Source organism: Ornithodoros turicata, unplaced genomic scaffold (assembly GCF_037126465.1).
Source record: "Ornithodoros turicata isolate Travis unplaced genomic scaffold, ASM3712646v1 Chromosome49, whole genome shotgun sequence".
Lineage (NCBI taxonomy): Eukaryota > Metazoa > Arthropoda > Arachnida > Ixodida > Argasidae > Ornithodoros > Ornithodoros turicata.
The window spans coordinates 476,053-499,204 of NW_026999379.1; the positions used below are offsets into that span (position 1 = coordinate 476,053).

A 23,152-nucleotide genomic window follows, 5' to 3' on the forward strand; every position below is an offset into this window, starting at 1 on the left:
AGTTTGGCTTTGCAATTCCTTTCTCCTGGGAAATTCTTTCGATGAAGCGTTCCATTACTTTAGTTGTTGAACAAGAGATTACACTGTCCTCTTTAGTCAACCAGCGTCAATAATATATTGCGGTCACCTTCTAGAGAATGATCAAAAGTGAGGAATCTAATTATCATTTCTCGCAGCTGTTCCCATATTGCACCTCGAACGCAGATATTCCGAAAGCTGCAAAATTACAATAACTATGACCAAGACTCACGCATCAACCGTCTGTATCAGCAGTGGCATTAGCACCTCGCGTGATTAGCAATTGCAGCAGGTTCTGCTTTTATAGAGATATATATATATAGACAGAGAGGGTACCATCGAGATGTGCGCGTTCGCAACGCAATAGCAACACAGTGACGTTAAATGAGCGTGGAATCTTCACCCCATGTCCCGAAGCCTATGGCCTCGACAGAAACCAAAATCACATACAGGTTCGTACCCCAATAATGCCACAGATAATAGGAGAATGCGAACGTGCCTTTCAAATACGTTGCAGACGCACACCGTCGAGTGTCAACCGTCAAACCTGCATACTGCATGAAGGAGTGACGCTGCGCATGCGCGGCACAGCGCACGAGCAGAGCCCTGGCACGATGTCGCCGTTTGGAGTAACCACAGCCCTGTCGGTGATGTGTTGGAAAAGCATCGGGGACGGGTGCGAACTTTGTCGGCGTTTGGCATAACACCTACGCCGTGCGTGATGCGTAGGAAAAGCATCGGGGACGGGCGCGAGCTTTGTCGGCTACAGGGCCGGCACGGGCTGGTGCTCGACATCCAGTGGGCACCCGCAAATAACCAGTCGCCCCAGGGGACTCCCGATCGTTTCCCAACCCGCTGTGCTGCCCGGGGGGTTTCTGCACTCTAATGGAATACTGTGGGACTGAATATCGATTACCATATTCTGGCACTATTCCCATGTCTACGCGTATTACGGGTGCTTTGCATTCAAAATACGGGTTTCTGTACCGTAATAAGATAATGCGGGACTGTCGGTCTTGATTACGATATACTGGGACTATATGCATGTATACGGATATTCCTCTCGCTTTCCATTAAAAACGCGGTTCTTTGCACTGTAATAGGATACTGCGGGTCGGTCAATCTGGATTACGATATTGTAGCACTATTTCCCTGTCTGTAGTTATTAACCATGCTTTTTGTTCAAAATGCGGGATTCTGCAGTATAGCCGGATACTGTGGGACTATTCCCATGTGTGCGGGAATTACCCAAGTTTTTGATTAAATATGCTGGTTTTGCCCTGTATTGGGATACAGTGATCCACATAGACAGTCCCACAGTATCCCTTACAGTGCAGAAACCCGTATTTTGAATGAAAAGCATGGGTAAGACCAGTAGACTTGGAAATACTCACACACTATCGTAATCCAGATTGACAGACCCGCAGTGTCCCATAAGAGCCCGCGTTTTTAATGAAAAGCACGGGGAATACCCGTATACATGCTGATAGTCCCAGGATAGAGTAATCGAGATCGACAGTTCCACAGTGCACCGTTACAGTGCAGAAACTCGCATATTTAATGAAAAGCATGGGTAATACCCACGCACATGGGAATAGTCCCACAATAACGTAGGCCAGATACACAGTGCCACATTATCCCATTAGAGTACAGAAACCCGCGTTTTCAATTAGAAGCATGGGTAATATCCATGACATGGGAATAGTACCACAATATCGTAATTGCGATTGACAGTCCCACAGTATACCATTACTGTGCAGAAACCCGTATGTTTAATGAAAAGCTTGCGGAATACCCGTAGACGCCCTTATAAACCCGGGATATCGTAATCAAGATCAACAGTACCACAGTATCATATTACAGTGCAATTACAAAGCAGAAACCCGCGTTTTTAATAAAAGCATGGGTAATACCCGTAGACATGAGAATAGTCCCACAATATCGCAACCCAGATTGATAGTCCCAGAGTATCCCATTACAGTGCAGAAACCCCGTTTTTAATGAGAAGCATGGGTAATACCCGTAGACAGCGCCATAATCAGTGGAGTGCAGTTGTAGCTTCCACAGTTCCGCCACGAAAACCACAGCCCCCCCCCCCCCCCTGACCACGTGATCATCCGTAACGAATCACGACAAAGTAGCCGGAAAACGGCGCCAAAAAGCGCGCGCTGGCTGGTCGAACTGCGCATGTGCGCAGCGTGCCCTCTCCACACCCGCTCACTCGAATTCTCTCCCCCCTCCCTCCTGTTCCGAACGCTTAGTCAGGCCATCTGCTAATATTATCGGGAAGCATAAGATGAAAATCCAGAAGACGAAGGAATTCAGATGTGCAAATTTATTGACACGGTAAACATATAAACAAGAAGCAACATTTGAATGCAAGTAAATCTACACGATTATTACAGAATACTGCAGAATAAATAAAGAATAAATAGTGCCGAGCAACAGAAAGCGTGACTATCATATTATACAATCCTTAAGGGAACCTATTCGGTTTGGAGAAAGTACATATATATTATTATACGAGCACGTGATGAGTCGCAGAAGCCATCCGCTTCATCCCAGCACAACTGTCGAATTTTCTGGTGACAGGGGCCACATGCTCGTGGATCGCAGGGCCACGAACAGCTGTAGGTGTACTGAATGAAAAAAAAAAGGAACCTGTTAATGATATGGTAAAACCGAGCACTTAATTGGCTGAATACGCTCTGTAAGACATGCTATCGTTACGCGCCTAATGTCAACTAATTACAAAATTCGAGGAGCCCTTCGTACGCGATGCACGCTGTTTTCCTTTTCACGTACACCAGTGTATTAAACATCAGAGACATTCAAATAGCAGAACAAAACGCAACAACTAACGGGACGCAGAATCATCAACCTGATCATGACTGATAACCGGCAGAAAGCGATGTAATACGGGACAAGGCGTACCTCCACGCACACAGTTAGGCGACAGTATTAAACGTCTGGTCACTGACATGCATCATGCATTTGTCTGCTTACCTTTCATTCAGGCGTTCGTCCATGGCTCGAACATCTTCGAAATCCACGAAACGAAATCACCGTCTGCTCACATACGTGAGACGCCAGCTACACAACGGCCAGACGGGTCGGCGCCTCGGAGAAACGAACGCGGGCGAATCCACCGGTTAAATGAGCCTCAGCCAATCATGATCGAGAAAGGTCACGTGGGGGACCGGAGCCAATGGAAAGCAAATAGCCGGAATTTGGCGGGAAACGCCAGCGGCGACACTATTTTCGCGGCGGCGAAACCCGCTTACTGTACCTCCCCTGCCATAGTCCCACTATGTCGTAATCCAGATAGACAGCCCCACAGTATTCTACGAGGGGTGTTCAAGTCAGACCGGGACTTTCTGTCTCCTGAGTGTACAAATGGCTCGCGCTACTTCTTTTTCGTCATTTTCACACGCGACAGGCCTTCGCGTTCACCACGTGGTGGTCCAAAGTTTGTGCAAAGAAGAAGACACGTGCTGGACAAGATGGCCGACAACGAGGTGAGCGCGCACACCGAACAGCGAATTGTCATGAAGTTTATCGTCAATAAAGGCGTAAAGTCATCTGAAATTCACACAAGACTTCAGGCTCAGTATGGCCATGATACACTTAGCCGCAGCAAAGCATTTGAGTGGTGAAACAGTTCCGAGACGGCCGTACATCAGTGCAGGACGATCCCGGCCGGGGCGGCTCAGGACCCAGTGTCCGAGTTCCTGAGAACATCCAAGTTTTCCACGGTTTTCTGGGACAAGGCTGGCGTTGTTCATGTTGATTTTCTGCCCAGGGGTACCACCATCAATAGTGCATATTACTGCCAGGTTCTCAGGGATGTGCATAAGGCGATGAAACAAAAGCGGCCGGGCCTCATAACCAAAGGAGTCCTCCTCCTACAGGACAATGCACGCCCGCATACCGCGCATCTCACGACACGCACCTTACAGGAACTTGGCTAGGAGTTGGTGCCACATCCCTCTAACGGTCCAGACCTCGCCCCCCATCTCTTCGGGCCACTGAAGGCGATCCTTGGGGGCCGCCATTTCAGCTGCGACTACGAGGCCAAGAATGCGGTCCGAGCATGGCTGCTACGCGCCGGTAAGGATTTCTACGCTGCTGGCATCCAAGCCCTCGTGAAACGCTGGGACGAGTGCATTAGTGCAGCTGGAGATTACGTTGAAAAATAAAACTAATTTCTCGCCTGTAAGCTCATTTTACTTTTGCGAAAAATGAAGACTCCCGGTTTGACTTGAACGCCCCTCGTATTAGACTGCAGAAACCCGCATTTTGAATGAAAGGCATGGGTAATACCCGTAGACATTAAAATAGTTCCACAATAATGTAGTCCAGATACAGTCTCACAGTATCCCATTAGAGTACAGAAACCCGCGTTTTTAATGAGAAGCATGGGTAGTACCCATTGACATGGGAATAGTACCACAATATCGTAATTGCGATTGGCAGTCCCTCAATATCTCATTACTGTGCAGAAACACGCATGTTTAATGAAAAGAATGCGGAATACCCGTAGACGCCCTTATAGACCCAGGATATCGTAGTCAAGATCGACAGTACCACAGTATCCCATTACAGTGCAGAAACCCGCATATCTAATGAAAAGCATGGGTAATACCCGCACACATGGAAATAGTCCCACAATATCATAATCCAGATTGGCAGTCCTATACAGTATCCCATTATGGTGCAGAAACCCACTTTAATAATGAAAAACATGTGCAGTACCCGTAGACATGGGAATTGTGCCAAAATACAAAAAAAAAGTCACGTAGCCCACACATAGCCACGCGGATTAAATTTCATGAGAAATTGATTACATTACGTGAAATGAGAATTAAAATTAATGAATGCAGGATTAATTCCGATGGCAAAAGGATTAAATCTTATGGTATAAGGATTAAAATATACGACAAGAGGATTAATAACGGCGGAAAAAGCTGTAGTTGAGTTTTGTTCTGCTATTTGAACATGTCATGTGTAATACACTGGTGTGCATGAAAAGGAAAGCATCATGTATCGTGTACTCCTGGCTTCCCCAATGGTGCGTAGCGATAGCATGCCTTATATAGCGTGTTTTGCCAATTAGCGTTGCTTATGCTCTGCTTTACCATATCGTTAAATGGTTGTTTTTTTCATTCAGATATCGACAGCTGTTCGTGGTCCTGCGATCCCCAAGGATGCAGCCGCTGTCACCTGAAAAATCGACAGTTATGCTGGGATGAAGCGAATGATTCCTGCGCTTCATTACGTGCTCTGTATGTGTATAATAAAATATATTTTCTCCGAACCGAAAACGTTCCCTTAAAGATTGTATAATATGATAGTCACGGTTTTTGTTGTTCTGCAGTATTTATTCTTCATTTATTTATTCTGCAGTATTCTGTAATAATAGTGTAGCAATAGTGTAACAAATGTTGCTTCTTGTTTATATGTTTACCGTGTCAATAAACTTGTACATGTGCATTCCTTCGTTTTCTGGTTTTTCATTTTGTCCTTCCCAATCATATTAGCAGATGGCCTGGCGAAGTGCAGGGAACAGAGGGGGGAGGTAGCATCCGAGTGAGAGGGTATAGAGGAGGGCACACAGAGCACATGCGCAGTTCGATCAAGTCAGCGCGCGCTTTTTGGCGCCATTTTCCCGCTCGCTCTTCGCGATTTCCTACGGATGATCACGTGGCCAAGGGGGGCGGTGGTTTTTGTGGCGACACTGTGGGAGCTACAGCTGCACTCCACTGGTGTCGGTGATGCCGGAGCAACTCGGCGTGAAATTTTGAAATATGGTGGGAGCAGCAGGGACGCCAGCAAAGCATCTATGCCAGTACCGGTTGGATGATTTTTAGTGTCCTTCCCATAACATGGTGTCAATATTGACTCTGAAAAACTGAGGGCCCCGTGGATACTTGCAAGTCAATTCAATGATAGATAACTGGAAGGCAGATCTGCTTCGCTTGCTTGTTCCGACAGCGATTCAAGAAGGACAAAAAATTGTGTTTTTTCCACTACCTACTCGATGGCTCAGTTCCTACTTCATTCTTCTGCTTAGCATAGCAGTGCACCACACCTGTGGCATATACGTATCATTTCGGCACGTAAAATTTTTGGTTTTCACTTTTCTGATTTCTATTCTGATCTTTCTTGCTCAGGTAAGCATTCAAGTGATATCTGCTTCAGAAAACACAAGCCACTCTGAGCGGTTGAGGCATCTCATCTTTCGGCATACCAGATGCACAAGTTCCTCTGTGACGGGTGAACCAGACGCCTGCTCAAGCAGCAAAGCGATATGGACATGTTCTCTGTCATGCTCGACCTGTGAATGTGAGCGCCTATGCAGTCAATGCACTGTTGTTCAACTGTGAAATCTTCCAATTGAGACATCAGCTACCAACGAACGACGAGGTGCTTCGGCATACCATTCGAACTTCAGAAACAATGTTCATGTCATGTTCGTGTTTGGTGCAGCTACAGCAGACTGCATCTTTGTGGCTTGGAAATACCTGTTCATACAAATAAAGGCACTTTGTGGGACAGAAACAGCGGACGATAATCCGCAGCCATCGAGGCGGGAGTGCAAGAGGGGCAGCCGCACGGGGCGCCCTTGCGAGAAAGGGCGCCCAACGGCAGTCCCTGGCAGAGCCGTTTATAGAGAGAGTTTGGCCATTAGGAGGAGCCTAACTGATATCGCGTCATGTGACGTCACGGCTGAACGACCTCCCTCGGTGTGCTCTAGTGTTGTCCAGTTGTCAACCAGTCGCCGACGCCATGTTGATGAAAAAACGTTTCATTCTGGGCAGCTGATCATAGAAGTCAGAACTAGCACTCCAGATGCGGCGTAGCCGTAGAAATTGGGAAAAGGGGATAACGTCTTTAACATGCCGTGGGTGGCATGAAGAATAAGAGAGATAATTGTGCGAATCTGTCTCTTTATAATAGGTAGTAGTTTGTAGCGTAGAGTACGCAGCTGATATAGTAAGGTCAAGAAACTTAATCGCCTTCTGAGAAATTTCGTGCGTGAATCTCAAAGCAGGATGGAAGTTGTTAAACGAATCTATAAACTGTTGGACCTTGGTGAGAGATAGCATGCTTGTAAAACCAAAGATATCGTCGATGTAACGTCTGAAGAATTCAGGTTTGGGCTTATCGTAGTAGGTGAAGACACGTCCTTCAACAAAACCCATAAAAAGATTTGCAAAAGGCGGGCCCATTTTGGTACCCATGGCAACACCACATTTCTGCCTGTACACAGCCCCATTAAACTCAAAAGAATTTGCATTAAGGACGACTTCGGCCAGGCGTATGATTGTGTTAGTGGGGGGATCCAAGACTGAACGTTCATCCAAGAAGACTACGCGTGACTACGCGTGCTTGTGCCATCTGATATCACTGTGAAGCGATCAGTTGCGTCAAAATTCTCGTTTTCTTTCTGTTGACTGCGTGGGAAAGGCTTCGTGCATTCAGATGCAACAATTCACAACAAACCAAGATGATTTCACGCGCATAACAGACTTCCTCTATTCTTGAAGCAGCATGTAATGGCAATGAACTGTAAACGATCCGTTAATCACTCCTTCACAAGCACTATCCATTATTCCATCTCCGTCGTATCATTTTATTTCTGCTCTTACTGAACACTTGCCGTGTTTATGTTCATGTATGCGTAAGACACTAAAGGTGTCCATTCGTCCCCAACAGGAGTTCCTTCAACACAAAGCTATGCAGAACGTCGAAAAGCCATCGCAAACATGTGATACAACATGGCGCGTAATGTAGTGCTCTAAGCAACTGAATAAAGCTGCCATGCATTCGCATTTATTATTGTTCCATTGCTTTAATTCCGTTTTTTTTTTCATAACAACTAATGTGATGCCACTGAATCCCATACCAGTGACATTTTTCTTGACATAGCTGCTAATCGTTAATCAGATGCAAGAGATCGCAATCACCCGCAAAAATATCGAAAGCAGACTAAGGGTGAGTAGATAACAGCTATCCACAAAAGAGTCACCGTCCGTTCGAAGCGCGGAGACGAGCACCCCTGTGACGCTAGCAGGACAACCCTCAACGTTCTCATCCCATAATTCCACTTAATACCGCTAGGGTGTCGCCCCTCTTGCTCCGAAGGCCCTCGACGTGTTTAAGATAGGGTTGGACGAAGCTGTACTATTCATGGTGTCACAGGAAACATGTGCTGTATAGAGAGAGATGATAATAAATAAACAAAACCACGCACCGTTCGCGTTGCATAGGATCCTGTTGTTCAATACGGCACACAGGTCTCTCCTGCACAAATCAAACAGTCAAACAGTTTGTAGACGTGACGACGTTTCACTCCACATTCAACAGCCAAAAAATGGTTTTGTATTAGGAATTGTTTGCGTGTATGTGTGCTTGTTTGTGTGTATTAATAAGGGCTATTATAAGGTGTATTAATAAGGGATAATATTCTAGTAAAACTGCATGCTAAACGATATTAAGCACGGAAAATTTTCACGCGAAATCGCTGCTATAGGCTATGACATTCAGGGATAATTTGGCAGCTTGAGACTCGGGTACCCAAGCGTTTGCTCCGGTAAGTGGTCTCACTGCGCGTGCTCAGTACTCCAGCTGTGCTTGGCGTAGCGGAGCCCCGCAGTCTATTTTTTTCGAAAATAGCGATGGTACCTGAACTCAACCCAAATGAACGCGCGTCACACTCGTGTGAAAAATAGAGTCACGGAAACGGATTAACCACGGAATAAACGGAAATAAACAATAAAACAATAACGAAATAAATAAATAAGAAACGGAAATAAAACAAACAAAAAACAACGGAAATAAACACGCGTGACTTAGTGTAAGATATCTTCAATAACGCTAATTTGGGAAAGCACCTGTTTGTTTTAAAATTTTAAAATTTTTGAATAAAAAAGGAGTTACAGCTACATAGCGCATGACTCTGCTACTTGCGCAATAAGTTGCGGTGAGGAGACCCTGTCCTAAACATTTCTCGCAGGGCCTTCGTTTGCGTCGGTCGGTATCGTGTCATGGCCGAGAAATTTGCCCAGTTTTGGGCGGCATAGCGGCCTATACGCACCCTGTGATCAATGCCATCAAATCCACTTGCTCGAACAACTCTGGCTGCTTGACCCTGTAATGGTTCCCAAAGCTGTACAGTGTTGAGGTAAAGTCGCCTACCGTAGTACCCCGGACTCGCCGTATGTACGGCTCATCGAGAACCTATTTTTGGTCGGAAAACACACCACATTACGTTAGCTTTTCACACTTCTACGTGGAAACGGATATTATGACAAAGACCAAGTTAACTTACGTCGTGATTAAATGTAAACCCAACGACACGTATTGTTATTTTTATTGACTCGATTGTTTTATATCGCAGATTAATCTGAAAATAGAAGGGAAACATAAATAACTCAAACAACACTGAAACATGACACTCAGTCGCATTGCACTCCACTGAACGTGTTGTTGTGAGATAAAATTGGCACTTTAAAATGTAATGTAGCCGTTTGGTTGACCGCAGCTAAAACGCTCCTTAAATCATCAATACAGGCTGCACAGCTGTTTCCGTTAGTGTTCGCGCAAAATGTTTATGAAGCGCATTCCAAGTTACTCACAGAATTCAGGGCGGCTCCGAAGTAAACGATAATATCATTCGTATTGTAGTTGTACTGCTTCACATATGTCGAATCGAAGACGACGTGAACCTCTGGATCAAGCGTCAGATCATTGCGTTCTTCTGTCAAAGAAGGAATGACATAATACATAAAACTAAGATTCCATCGCCACGGTGGTAGCATCTCTTTGAGTAGGCCTGGTTCATAACATGGTCAATATGTTAGGTTAGATTTGTTTATGGCAATGTATTGCTTCCAGCGGGCTGTTGGCCAGTTTGTCCTTTTTCTTCTGTACAGTATTCTGCACGTCCCGTGTCTGGTGTTGGAGATGCTTGCCGTTCTGCCATTAAAGCTTTGGGAGCGTTGTCGTTCCCCATGTCCTGACCGACTTCATTTCCCGCGGCTACGGTCACTTCATGCACTACAGGTTAACTGTTATGAACTCTTATAGACAAAACGTGGCTTGCCTTCCGATGTGTCTTGTGAAAGGTTTGACCTTCTCCTCGCGTTAAGTCAAATTGAGGATGTCATCAAGATATATTCCTACGATAATTTCTTCCTCACGGTTCAAATAAATGCAAGGATCAGCTTTCGGTCTCGTTAGCCCCTCGCTCAGAAATTCATCCAGTCGGATGTTAAATTGTCGTCGTAACACACACAAGTCATACAGAGTTTTCTTCGAAAGACAAACGTGGTTTTTATTTCCTAGGTTGCTCCACGTAGATGTTTCCACAGTTTCGTCTAACGATACATTCAGATAGGCCACTGTTATGCCTATGTGATGTGAGACCCACCCTCTTTCTACTGCTAACGCCAGCAGGATGCGAATTCACTTTATCTTTATCACGTCTCCATAAAGAACAGCTATGCCGATATCCCAAATAGTCGAAACGGCTGTGATATTCTGAAAGCCCGCATCCAAATCTCCCCAAAATGCACCTTCATTCTCTCAGTTCGGTACAGTACCACGTAAAAAAAGCACAGATAATTCATTCCGAAACACACATGGTCACAGCCATGTTGATGAGGTATAGATGCACTAGAACGGACATTGCTACATGTACGCGCCTTCGTACTTGTCAGTGGATTCCAGCTTCGCCTTTTCATGGCTTCACCTATCTATGCTTGAAGATTCCGGACATCCATGTTCCACTGGTTCCGCGATGAGTAAACAGTGCAGCGCACTGCGAACTCCTTCGTGAACAAAGCTCTGTGCCATGTTGTGACTGGAATTCGCCGTTTGTGTTTGGTGTGCTCGAACGAGTTGTATCAAGTCGCGTCTGCGTTATCCCGTTTACAGCGCTTGTCCAGTGTAGGGTCAATTATTTTCAGGAAATAGATTGACGCTTTGAAAGTTGTTGTAGCAAGAACATGCCGCAACGTTTTATTTTTGGAGGAAAAAAGCATGCTATGTATTTGAGAAACTGCACAATGCTATGGAACAAGTCTTACGTACAATTTATCAATGTGTAACACCGTCGACAAACACGACGAGCGACTTCAAGCAAAATACCAATCACATTTTAAACTTTTTGTGGGGTTCTGTGCACTTTCTAGATGCTGTCTTTGAATCACAATCTCCTATGTCATGCTGCGTTGTGTAGTACGCTACAATCTACTGCATTTCATGTCTAACATCTGGATTTTGTTTTTAATGGGCACCGTAGCACCAAAACATGCACGCGAACGTTCCAGTAGCCATGTGGTTGCACACCATGCAGACTAAAAGAAAAAGCAGAGCACATGTTGCAACACTTAGAGATGTTGTTTCGGGTGTCTGAAGAGTTAGGGCATAGCATAGGTAATAGAAATCCAATCAGTAGGTGCACCTTATCCCTCTGTAGAGTGCTATTCCAACTCACAACTCAGCCCATGGGGCGTGAAAGTGCATGTTAGAAGCAATTTATGTGACTGTCGTAATGGGGGACTTCGCTGGCCAGCCTCTGAATTAAATAATTACTTAGGAATTGTTTCACATATCGTATTTAATATTTACCATGTAGCACATGAGAAGCGATTTGTAAAATCCAACCGTGTCTGCAGCATTCACGTCAGCCTCTTACTTTTACAGTTAGAGACACGTTATCAAGCGATTCGCAAAGGCCAGCAGTTACAGGGCCCGTGTAACTAAAGCCTTCATGGAAGTTATGCTTTAGCATAACCATCGCATATGGAGTCAATTATACATGCTTGTGGATCTAATATTTATGTACTTCTTTATTTCAAGGCTCCGCTGGCTTTCCTGGAACCGGAAGTTCAATAACATAGGAAGTACACTCACACACAGCAACCAACTAAAAAGAAAAGAAAAAGGCAATAATTGACAAGCATCTGGCATCAAAGCCGTCTGGGATCCTACGACGATAATTTGAAATGGGCATACAGCTTTTCTGTGAAACCTGCATTTGACTGGGAGCTACAAATTTCATAGTGTACATTGCTCCATTGTTCAATTATTAGTGTCTATGTACTCCACCGTCTAATCTTCTGAACCATATATGAGGCTGCATACGAAATTATTTTTTATGCACATGCTGTACCTTCCTAGTCATACATGTGCACATGAATAACATTAAATATATATGAAGTGGCAAAAAACCATGCTAGAGTCAACCATCATTGTGCCACTACTACCGTTTGCCTTGCAACTTATGTCTTGTGAAAAGGGAATATCTCACTAAAATAAATAAAACTCTTTATTGCCGCGGGTATGGAAATAAAATAAATATCTTTTTTTACACTTTCCATTAATCCGCAATGTTAGGACTTGGTGCAAATATAAATGTCAACAAGGAATGTACTTACAAACTATTCCTATAAATTCAACTGCAGATATGACAATTCTCTTTTAGTATCTTAGCACAGTACAGCTTCAAAGTTAATGAACTGTACAGGATAAGCAATCTTAAAATATCTCGAGTGGGGAATCACATAACGCGCCAGTAATAGGCTAGACAATCAAAGCTCCAAAAGACAAAATAGTTCCCGCGAAATCTGAATAATCGGTTGCCATTGTGATCTGCACTACTATGTACAGTTCATGAATGGAACACACTTCCTCATTGCATTGCCTCCATGTGAGTACTAGAACAGGTAGCTTTCCTCGACGCTCTTTCCGTGTATTTCTATGGTCGTTCTTTCCTTTTTCTTTTTGCTATAGCAAACATGGTCATAGCGAAACACCAGCACCCAAGGACGGGATGATACAGCTACAGCACAACCGCTAGCCCTCACCTGATCTATTTTTCAGACTCTAGGATATATATATATATATACACACACTGCTAAACAAATGACAATTTAACCAACAGAATCACAGAGAAGAAAAAACGTTATATACCTTCCCGCGTCCCCATTGAGATAACGTATCTGGGACAGAAGCAAATCGAACAGCGGAATGCTTACATATTGCATCTATCCTGAATTTCTCTAACCACTTGTTGTTGAAACGCAGCCTTGCTCTCTGTGTTCTGTCCTTGGCAGCCTGTGTTTCACTATGGCTCTCAGATACAAATTGCCCCATTTCAACACAGTAGGAAACACAGATTTGTAAATAGCATCTGTTGGTTGCACTGTACATACCTCTCATATAAAGGATCATAGCAGATACTACATCTTGTGCGATAATGGCAGGAACAGAAGAAAGCTAGACTTGGAACCACTCTTACGTCCTAGTAGTAGTAGTAGTTTTTGTGTGAAGTTACGTAATTCTTGCCCACCAAACAATTTAAACCATATCTTTCATCTGCCCCCCCCCTAATCCCCTGAAAAGTAATTGTCACTTGACTGGAACTACCGATTCTAAAACCTATCCCTAACATGTGTAGCACCAGGGACGAAAACCAAGGGGCGCGGCGGAAAAGACAAACACACACAGGCTACGTTCTCACTGTGCTGCTCAACAGCTGCTCTGGCTACTAAAGTGGACATGTTCCAAATTAATTCAACATCGCTTGACGCGATACGCTGGTGAAAGCTAAAAAATAAAATAAGTAGTTAAATGTACAATACATAAACACTTCCGTGAAAGAAAGACGCGTCAAGAAGATGCGCAATGAACGAAATAAAGAAAAAAATGTGTTCCTCCACGAATATTTTGCGGACGATCAACCGAACGAATTTTTGTTCTGAAAACGGCTAATATATCTCGTCACCGAAAGGAACCGATGTTCTCATTGGGACAACTTTGTAGCTTTTACAATTAAAAAGTTAATTAACGATTTTTATCTAATTAGTCATTTGACTGTTGAGCAACATATGGCCAAGAACGTCCGCCGGCCAAGAGATGATAAAGTGAAAATAGCATGGCTATAGCCCTTATAGTTTTTTTATTTAAAATGTGTCTCCATTAAGAATGGGATAGTTTGAGGAACATATCTTTTGCCCCGTGTAGTGAATCATTATTCTTATTGTGTTAAGAAGTGAGCAGACGTTTTCAGTAGAAATCTGCTTTACTTCTTGCTGTGTGCCAGACATCCGGTTTAAAAGACGATAGTCTTTTAAACCGCATTCCACGCCAATGGTGCATTCCACACGGAGAGGCCCACATTAGGGGCGCCCATAACATCGGTTCAGAGTGCACCTCCGCTGTCGGGATGAACTCTCACCTCGCAAGAAGTCGGTTTCCTTCGAGCATCGGAGCCACTCGCTCGTACTCGACATGTAGCCCTATTGATTAGTATTAAATGTGTTATGTTGCTATAACTCACTCGGATACACTTCAACTGGCGACGAGGATGAGATACTGTACGCAAGTACGCGACCACACGTCAGTCACCGCACGTCTGAAAACATCTGATCCGACGAGACTGCATTTCCCTTTATTCTCCGGAGCGAGGAAGCAAGATGACTACTTTCGGACCCCAGCTTTCGATGCAGACGTGGAGCCATAGTGCCACTACGTTGAAAGGTTAGAACAGTACTTCGTCGGAAACAAGATTACAGACGGGAATCAGCGCACCGGTATTTTTCTCTCGGTTGTGGGACCGAAAACCTACGGGCTAATTCGGAATCTCCTGGCCCCGGCTAAGCCGAGCACAAAGACCTTCGGGGAACTAGTAGCAACACTCAGCAGTCACTTCGCCCAGAAGTCTTCTGAAATTGTGGAACGTTTCCGTTTCAACTCTCGTGCCCCGCAGGAAAATGAAACTGTATCTACATTTATCGCTGAACTGAGGAAACTATCTCAGTTCTGCGAATTCAGAACAACTTTGGATACGATGATACGGGTCAGGCCGGTATGTGGTGTTACGGACATTGGCATACAAAAGCGATTGCTTGCTGAGCGGGAATTGATCCTTGAAAGAGCTACTACACTTGCGTTCGCCGTAGAGATGACAACCAAGAATGCCATGGAACTGTGTCAGCCTCCGGACAGCTCAGTGAACCGGATCATCGACCGAAAGAGTCGACAGCGTCCCGTCGGTCGAGTGCCTAAAGGAACTCCACCAAGACAGGCAAGTCAGAAATTCAAGTGCATACGTTGCGGAGGAAGTGATCACGGGGCACCAGCATGCCTATTTAATACTACTGAGTGCCACCGCTACAAAAAGAACCCCTGGGGAGTCATTCCTCGCCAAACGTCCCGGTGGTGACACTCGACCATCGTCGATTTTATTTTAAAATATCACACATTATTTATTAGCACGAGAAAACACTATGCTGAATGTTTTAGCCGCGTGGAAAAAATTATTTGTCTAAGAATGTACATTTAAAAGAATCGGAATTGCCTCTGACCACCCATGTACGAAACAAATAGTAGCGCAAAAATCAGGATCAAATCTCGAATAATTTTGCACTGCGACAAGGAAGAAGTGTTGGCCTACGTGTCTGAAAACTCAAAAGCTCTCATGACTCACCGTATGTGATGCCACAGGTGTGTGAAAGGCGAATCAAACCTCAACTTTTGCTATTTTTTTTCCCGCTACACTTCGAGTAACGGTGTTTAAAAATATTTTAATCTACGAGATATCGAAGAGATGTACGTTCACTGGCAAGCATGATAAATGGGTGAAAAAAATACGGGAACTCAGGCCGAACTCGAAAAATGACAAATTCACCCTCGAATATAAAAAAAATTATGGACAACAGAAAAATATGGGGCAAGTGTTAGAATATACTATCATGTTCATGGAACAAACTGAGCAAGTTTTAGAAAAGTATATTTTTTATTCACGAGAAAATAATTCTTGAACTTTGGTGTCCGGAGGAGTTAGGGTCTGATCGCCAGACCTCGCGCTCGCTTCTTCGCGGCAGCCCATCGATGCTGCATCAGCACCACGTCCGTTTGTTGTCGTCTGCTACTTGGAAGCGAGCATTCGCACGCGATTTCTGAAGCTATGGAAGCCGGAACAAGAGATGCAATACCGGAATTGTACCATCCCGCAAGTGACAGTCGGGAAGGCAAGCGTTACACTTTACATGCAGCTTTGTTTGAGATGCCTCTTGCGCTGTACTGCAGCCAAACATATTTCTACGGGAGGTGCATATAAGGGTCTGGCTTTTTCGGGTTAAACCCGATTTCTCACCGAATTCTAATCACATAATAGGTTGTATTATGTATCACGTACACGATTTAGTAGCCACATGGGTACACTTCTGACGAAAATATTATTTGAGTGCAACGATAAACTACGCGAAGCACATTTAATGTTAAATTGTGTAGTGCTTGTGACTATAAGTCGCGAAGAATGCATGTTTGATCAATATGTGCACCTCTAGCCATACGGGGCGCTTGCTGAACAGAAAGAAACAAGTAAGCTGACAACATCCGATTCTTTGAATAGTACCCGATTTCACCCCGAACTACAGGTTCAAAAATAGCACCCAATTTCACCCCGAATTACAGGTTCAAAAATAGTACCCAATTTTCTCTCCAAAATCTGGTAAAGGCATTTAACCCGAAAAAGTCGGGCCCTTTGCATATCCAATCATTGCAATGCTCTAAAAGTTGACGGGGTGGCTGGCTGGCGGGTATCTAATAAGCGTGATGCTTGATTTCGCAGGGTTGCACACAAAAATTGACAAGCACCATCTAGCCCTCTGCATTTACACTTTCAGTATATGGTGGTGGTGGTGGTGGTGGTGTCGGTGGGGAGGGGGGTATGTTTATTAAAAAGGAAAAAGGAAAGGTTAGTGAGGCAAACCAGGTTAGCCGTTGTGCTGGTTAGATTACTACTAGTAGAATTACATGGTTCTCAAACATAACGTAACATATAATTATAGTAAGCTGTGTAAGATAAGGTGGGCACAAAGGTTTTCTTAACTCTGCGGCAAATTGTAAACGGAACATCATCTAGGGACCCCTCTCTTGATCTGAATGATTACTGCTTTCTTTTCGAGTGCCACACTATCACAGTCCGCTGCACATCATTTAAACATTGTGATATTACTTTGTAGGTGCGGCCCTTCCACCTTGTTCTCTTGGACCATCAATGTGCCATCAAACTGTGTATTCGCATAGGATACCGAAGAACGTTGAGGACCTTCCTGAGGTTGAACAAGAACTATTCGTACTTCGAGCTAAGCCAAGTTGCACTTCACGAGTTATATGCGGGCACCACTATCAGGTATACGTAAAGAAGCACGCGTCTGTTTTCGCACCCAACAAAATGTATGGACCCATTGTCTCGGCACGTGTCTCGAAGACGAGGGACGAACGTCATTTCGTTAAAACTCGCTCGAAAGTTGCTCTCTTTGAAGCTTATACCTGGCAACAGACTTTTCCCGGGCTGTTACATACAGTGTCGTAAAGCGAAAGAAGAACGTGAACAAGTAGAGTCTGCGAATGAATTGGGAACTGAGACGTCCGGCTCCTGTCAGGAAGATCACACCGATGTAGCGGCATTAAACGCCGTTTTGACAGCAGTTGGACAAAGCCCGCTAAATAGGAGGCAAAACTACAAACGGCGCCGAACTTATGGTAGAAACAAAATCGCGAAATTGCAGAAAAAGCTTACGACTAAAGTCGGGGAATCACTGGAAGTAGACCTATAGCACAGTGCACAAACCAGTACAAGCGAGCACCACATATTCCTTGAAGACGATTATCGAACTCTGATGAATGAACTAAACGAGAAATACCAGACGGAGCAAAGTCGTTCGAAAAAAAAAAGAAAAGAAAAAGCACAGCCATTCTCACACTAGCTTCGAGTTCTTGATCCCGTGATAACATCATCGACTCTTTCGCCACCTCGGAAAGGTTGGTGCGACAGGCAAGGCAACTTAAGGACTGTTATGGAATTTTAAGCGAACCAAAGCGAAGAAAGAATAAGCCACTCGACGAGTCAGTAAAGTCATCTACGCTGACATTCTACGAGGATGATTCTGTATCTGTCTACCTGCCCGGAAAAAAAGATGTAGTCCGCGGGAAACAAAAAAAGACTAATGCTGTTAAACCTAATGGAAGCGTTCAAAGTATGGAAAAAGGAAAACATTGATATGGAAGCTGGGTTTTCTAGCTTTGCCGCTTTGAGACCACATTGGTGTGTCCTGGCTGGTGCCTCGGGAACACACTCCGCGTGCATGTGCCAGTATCACCAGAACGCTAAGCTAATGATACATGCAGCCGGACTGAAAGACGAATGTGAAAGTCTTATTTCACACATCGTTTGTGACATTCACAAAGAGGAGTGTATGACCGGAAACTGCGATAAATGCCCTGGCTCGACGAATCCAAAAATCTTTCTGGACAGTACCATTGCTCTCAGCCAAGATTCAGCGGAGTTTGTCTCGTTCCAACAGTGGGTGAGTGGTAAACGATACAGACTGGAAACTTTGACTCTTGCAATAGACGACTTGAGAAAGAGGATCGTAGAAACGATCACCAGCTTACCGCGCACCACTTTGTCAGCAAGTCAAGAGCGACGTATTTGCGTGATCTCAAGAGCCGTCTGCCGAGATCTCAAGCCATTGTGACAATGGATTTTGCAGAGAATTATGGCTTTATTGTACAGGACGCTCCACAAGGTTACCACTGGAACAACACACAAGTCACTGTCCACACTGTATGCGTTTACCACCACTAGCAGGGTGACGCCAACGGTACCCTCCACGCGATGTCCTTCGTCATCATTTCTGATCAGTTGACTCACGATAATGCCACAGTATACACATTAAAAAAAAAAAAAAACGTTATCAAGGAAATCAAGTCCATCCTCCCAGGTGTAACGAAACTTCACTATTTTTCCGACAGTGCAGCATCTCAATATAATAATAAAAATGTGTTTATTAACCTCTGCCACCACACCAACGTCTTCGGCATCGCCGCGACGTGGAACTTTTTTGGAACCTCTCATGGAAAGAGTCCTTACGACGGTGTTGCAGGATCTCTTAAAGGGAGAATCCGCATAAGGTCCCTTCCGAGATTTTCGAATATTCGTCACCTTTAGCCATCAACGACCATGCCTGTAAAATATCTCCTTCGAAAACTGAGTCAAACTTGATAAAAATGATTTTCTTCTATGACGCGCTCGGTGACAGGGTAGTGCGAGCCACGAGCGCTTTTCTGCAAGCAACATCGAGCGTGATGTAAGTCGCGAGATATCCCGCGCCGTCTGCCTTGCTTTGCTGTGTGTTTTGGCAGTTTTGACGAAGGAAATTTTCCGTAGCAATTGTGTTCGTTACGTCGCACACTGATCTTACACCCACCACGATGGCCGGTGAGACATGCTGTATAATCAGTTGTGGCAACAGGTCGGATACAACAACAGACGTAGCATATTTCCAGTTTCCGACGGCCAAACAACGTCGTTTGGAGTGGGAAATGGCGCTGCGCAAAATCAAGTGGAGGAAGACCAGCTCGAGAACGATATGTTCTCATCATTTTGAGCCAGGAATGTTCGACACGAAAAGACGGCTCATGCGGGAACTCGGAGTGGCACCTGCGGGCACCTGCGGGAGGCACCGACCGCATGTGCACCTGCAACATGTTTCATATTACGCGTGCACCCGTGGCACTTATACAGGGTGTCCCAGAAAACGTGTCATTGAATTATAATAAAAAAAACTACGCAACCTAGAATCATGCGGTCAACAGCATTTGTTCTTATTAGTTTTTGCCGCCTCCTAATGTGAATGTCATTACTCCAAGTTTAATTATGTAAATATTTGCGAACTGAACTCGGAAATTTGCCAAGTAAAGGTCACTTTTTTACCCCACCAATATGAAGAGCGTGCCGAATACACTCAAATTCATGATAATTCGCAGTGATATTCACGAGCTATTCCATCGGAAAAAATAGCCGAATATCATGCTTTTCGGAGCACCGGACAATAGCGTGCGATGACGTTTTGAGTGCAATCGCTCCCAGTGCGACGAAAGGAGGTTCCGAAGCCAGCCCACAGAGTGATAGTAGAAAAAGTAACAGTTTCTAAAATTGGGAGAGGGAAAGCAAAATCCCAGCGAAAGTCGGACATGATAAGCCGTGCCTGTTTTATCTCTTTCTGTGATGTCGGGGAGGGCTGGGTTTCCAACCTCCTTTCGTCGGACTGACAAAGATTGCGCTGAAAAATTCATCGTGCGCTATTCTGTGCGACCTCCGTAGAGTATGATGTTCTGCTATTTTCTCCGATGGGATAGCTCCTGAATATCCCTGTCAATTATCATTAATTTGACTAAATTAGACACGCTCTTCACATTGGCTGGGTTACAAAGTTACCTTTACTAGGCAAATTTCCGACTTAAGCTCGCAAAAATTTACATAATTAAACTTACGTTACACGACATTCATATGAGGAGGTGGCAAAAACCCAGTAAGAACAAATGCCATTGACCGCATGACTCTAGTTGGTGTAGTTTTTTTATTATAATTCAATGACACGTTTTCTGGGACACCCTGTATAAGAATGTGCGACAACCTATTAGAAACTCATCATTAGTTACTCCGAGTTCGACAGTCTTCAGTGTATGGGTCCGAGGCCTCAGTTTCAAGCGACGCGCGCACTGGTACAGGGTCCGTCGAATACGGCGAGTTGTTGTGGTTTATGGTGGCGGTGAAGTCATTCTCCTCATTAGAATACACGTCTGAATCGGGCTGAAGTCCCGTGGAGTTCTATTCTGATGCGGAGTCGGTTTCCATGACTGCACGTTGAGCGTAACTTGCTTCCTGGCGTCTTCAATGCAATACAACACATGGGAATCACGGTAGACGAATCTCGCGACTGACGTCACGGCGTGGCGCTCCTCGATTCCGATGCCACCGCCTGCTCTCATAGTTTCGGTTTCGCTTTATCGTTTTCGCTGTTTGTAAATTATACGCGCACGTTTATACGAAACGGAGGCTGTTGTCAGCATCTGGGGGGTGGTCTCTGCTGAAATCAACTTTCACTTAATTTTGGGCACAACCGTTGCGGACCCTCCCTTTAAACGGTTAGCTGCAAAACCCAGCTTACAGCGACCGTTGAAAGATCAAATCCTAACACCTGCGCAGCTCGATACATGGGCACAAGAAGGCCTCACTAACATTAAACCGATCTGGTTTTCAGAAGTTTCTGTACAGGAGGCAAGATTATTCCTAGAAGAACGGTACCGAAGTGCATCGCCCATACCAGGTACATGCCGCTACACTGTTTTGATCCAGTGGATGACTGTACTATGAATGTTGCCCTGACGTCATACTCAGGAAAGGTGCTTTTCACTCTCCATTCAAGTGCCCCCCTCCAGTTGCAGATGACATCGGCTAGTGCTTGATGCAGCATCGATGGGCTGCTGCGAAGAAGCAAGCGCGAGGTCTGGCGATCAGGCCCTGACTCCTCCGGACACCAAAGTTCAAAAGTTATTTTCCCGTGAATCAAAAAATATACTTTTCTAAAACTTGCTCAGTTTGTTCCATGAACATGATAGTATATTCTAACACTTGCCGCACATTTTTCTGTTGTCCACCATTTTTTATATTTGAGGGTGAATTTGTCATTTTTTCGAATTCGGCCTGAGTTCGCGTATTTTCATGACCACAATTCAGGGACACCTCCTCTGATTGAGGTTCTGCCTGATAGCAGAAGAACATGTAAGAAAGCCAACTTGAAAGAAGAGTATGCGGCGAGGAGGGAGGAAAATGGAAAGTGACGCGGGCAGACGAGGAAGGGAATTTGTACATCAGATATCGCGCGCGGAGCCCGGCTATCAGCAGCAATTACCCAGCGCAGAATGAAAACGTGATGAATCAGCTCTGATAAGCTTTGCCAAACTTTTCTTCGCTGTGCTGCTGCTCAGAATTGTGGGCTGCTGCTCGTAGCGTGTGGAACGGGGTGGTTGCCACCTGTAAGGCTAGCCCTGGTCCATTTTTTGTTCTCTCTGTGGGGAATGGGGATGCCTTCGACGATGACCAATGTGTGTCCTGGGGCGACTTCTGAGAGAAATGTGCCGGCGTATGTGTGACAGTGTCTGAGGAAACCCCCAGAAATTATCCTACATTATGGTGAAAAGAAATTGCCCTATAAGCGAAGAAAGCGAATTCAGTAACTGCACCTCACTTTGTTACTTGCACCTTGTTACTCCATGATCACTGTATCGTACGCTTCAGTTTGTTCTTGACCTTATCATCAGGACATTTCAATGTTTAATTCCAAATTTTGCGTCTTAGTCTCTTCCCAGCACCATCAAGAATGCTTGTCGGTTATCAACTCCCTCCCTTAGAGAAATAAAAACAAGAAAATAAACAAGCGGAATACTGCTTATTTTCAGAACATCTAGAGATGAAAGCAGAGTCACATTCGGCACAAAAAAGTGTTTGGAAAGCCCACACTTCCTAAATAATGTCGGGCACGCACGCTTACGTCACCTATATGGAGGCCTGCGACCTGCTTCGAGCTTTCTTCTCGTTCGTTCTTTCATTTACTTCATGGCAGCATCCACAATAGTAACAGCAGGCCTTCCTGTGTGACGCAAGGCACAGGCCTTTTCCATATCCTGGAGGTGTTGCTCAAATAGGCGCTCGAATCAAAGACAAAAGGAAGAGAGATGCCCAAGCAGCACAATGTACTCGAGTGCAATAGTTGTGGACGGCATGTGTCTTATCAATGTAAGTAGTGCGGCCGTTAATTATTTTGTAATCAATCCTCATAATTCCTGAAAACAAGCTGAGCGCGCAATTCCAAATTTGGAGAGCACAACCCTGAGAAGTCTAGTCAGCAGGAATCGAAACAGTAACACTTCTCTGTGCCCTTAAAAAATGAGCGAAAATGCACTATCGTCGAGAGTTGCGCGAGTTCGGGCAGCCGCTCTTCCCTATCACCCTCACTGTTACCGTATGACGATACTGACATCACGCTGTTCCTCAAAACATGGGGCCCTTCGCTTCCTAGCGTCCTCGTTGGTTTTCTCTTGTTCAAATCTGATACAACGTAGACATTTATCGAGCAGCGGAATGGGTGATTGTGTTTTTGTTATCTGCGATGTTTTTACAGTAATGCATTTGTAGTTTTATTGCGTGACGTTTATCACATCACATCGCGAACTGTGTTGTGCAGATCAAACGATATAACGACGGAAAGAA

At 44.8% G+C, this 23,152-nt stretch overlaps 1 protein-coding gene across 4 annotated transcripts in view; it reads right to left on the reverse strand.

Moving 5' to 3' along the window:
• The window catches only part of LOC135374244 (venom metalloproteinase antarease TserMP_A-like), a 155,959-nt gene that overhangs the window by 49,763 nt on the left and 83,044 nt on the right, over nt 1-23,152 (reverse strand). For 2 of the 4 annotated variants that reach the window (XM_064607245.1, XM_064607243.1), the window contains exons 6-9: nt 9,660-9,778; nt 9,353-9,427; nt 9,119-9,261; nt 8,276-8,325 (exon numbers count right to left, since the gene is read on the reverse strand). In XM_064607245.1, the coding sequence (XP_064463315.1) occupies nt 8,276-8,325; nt 9,119-9,261; nt 9,353-9,427; nt 9,660-9,778 (387 nt within the window). Of the gene's footprint in view, nt 1-8,275; nt 8,326-9,118; nt 9,262-9,352; nt 9,428-9,659; nt 9,782-23,152 lie in introns of all 4 variants that reach the window. The other 2 variants (XM_064607244.1, XM_064607242.1) reach the window with 1 other exon arrangement.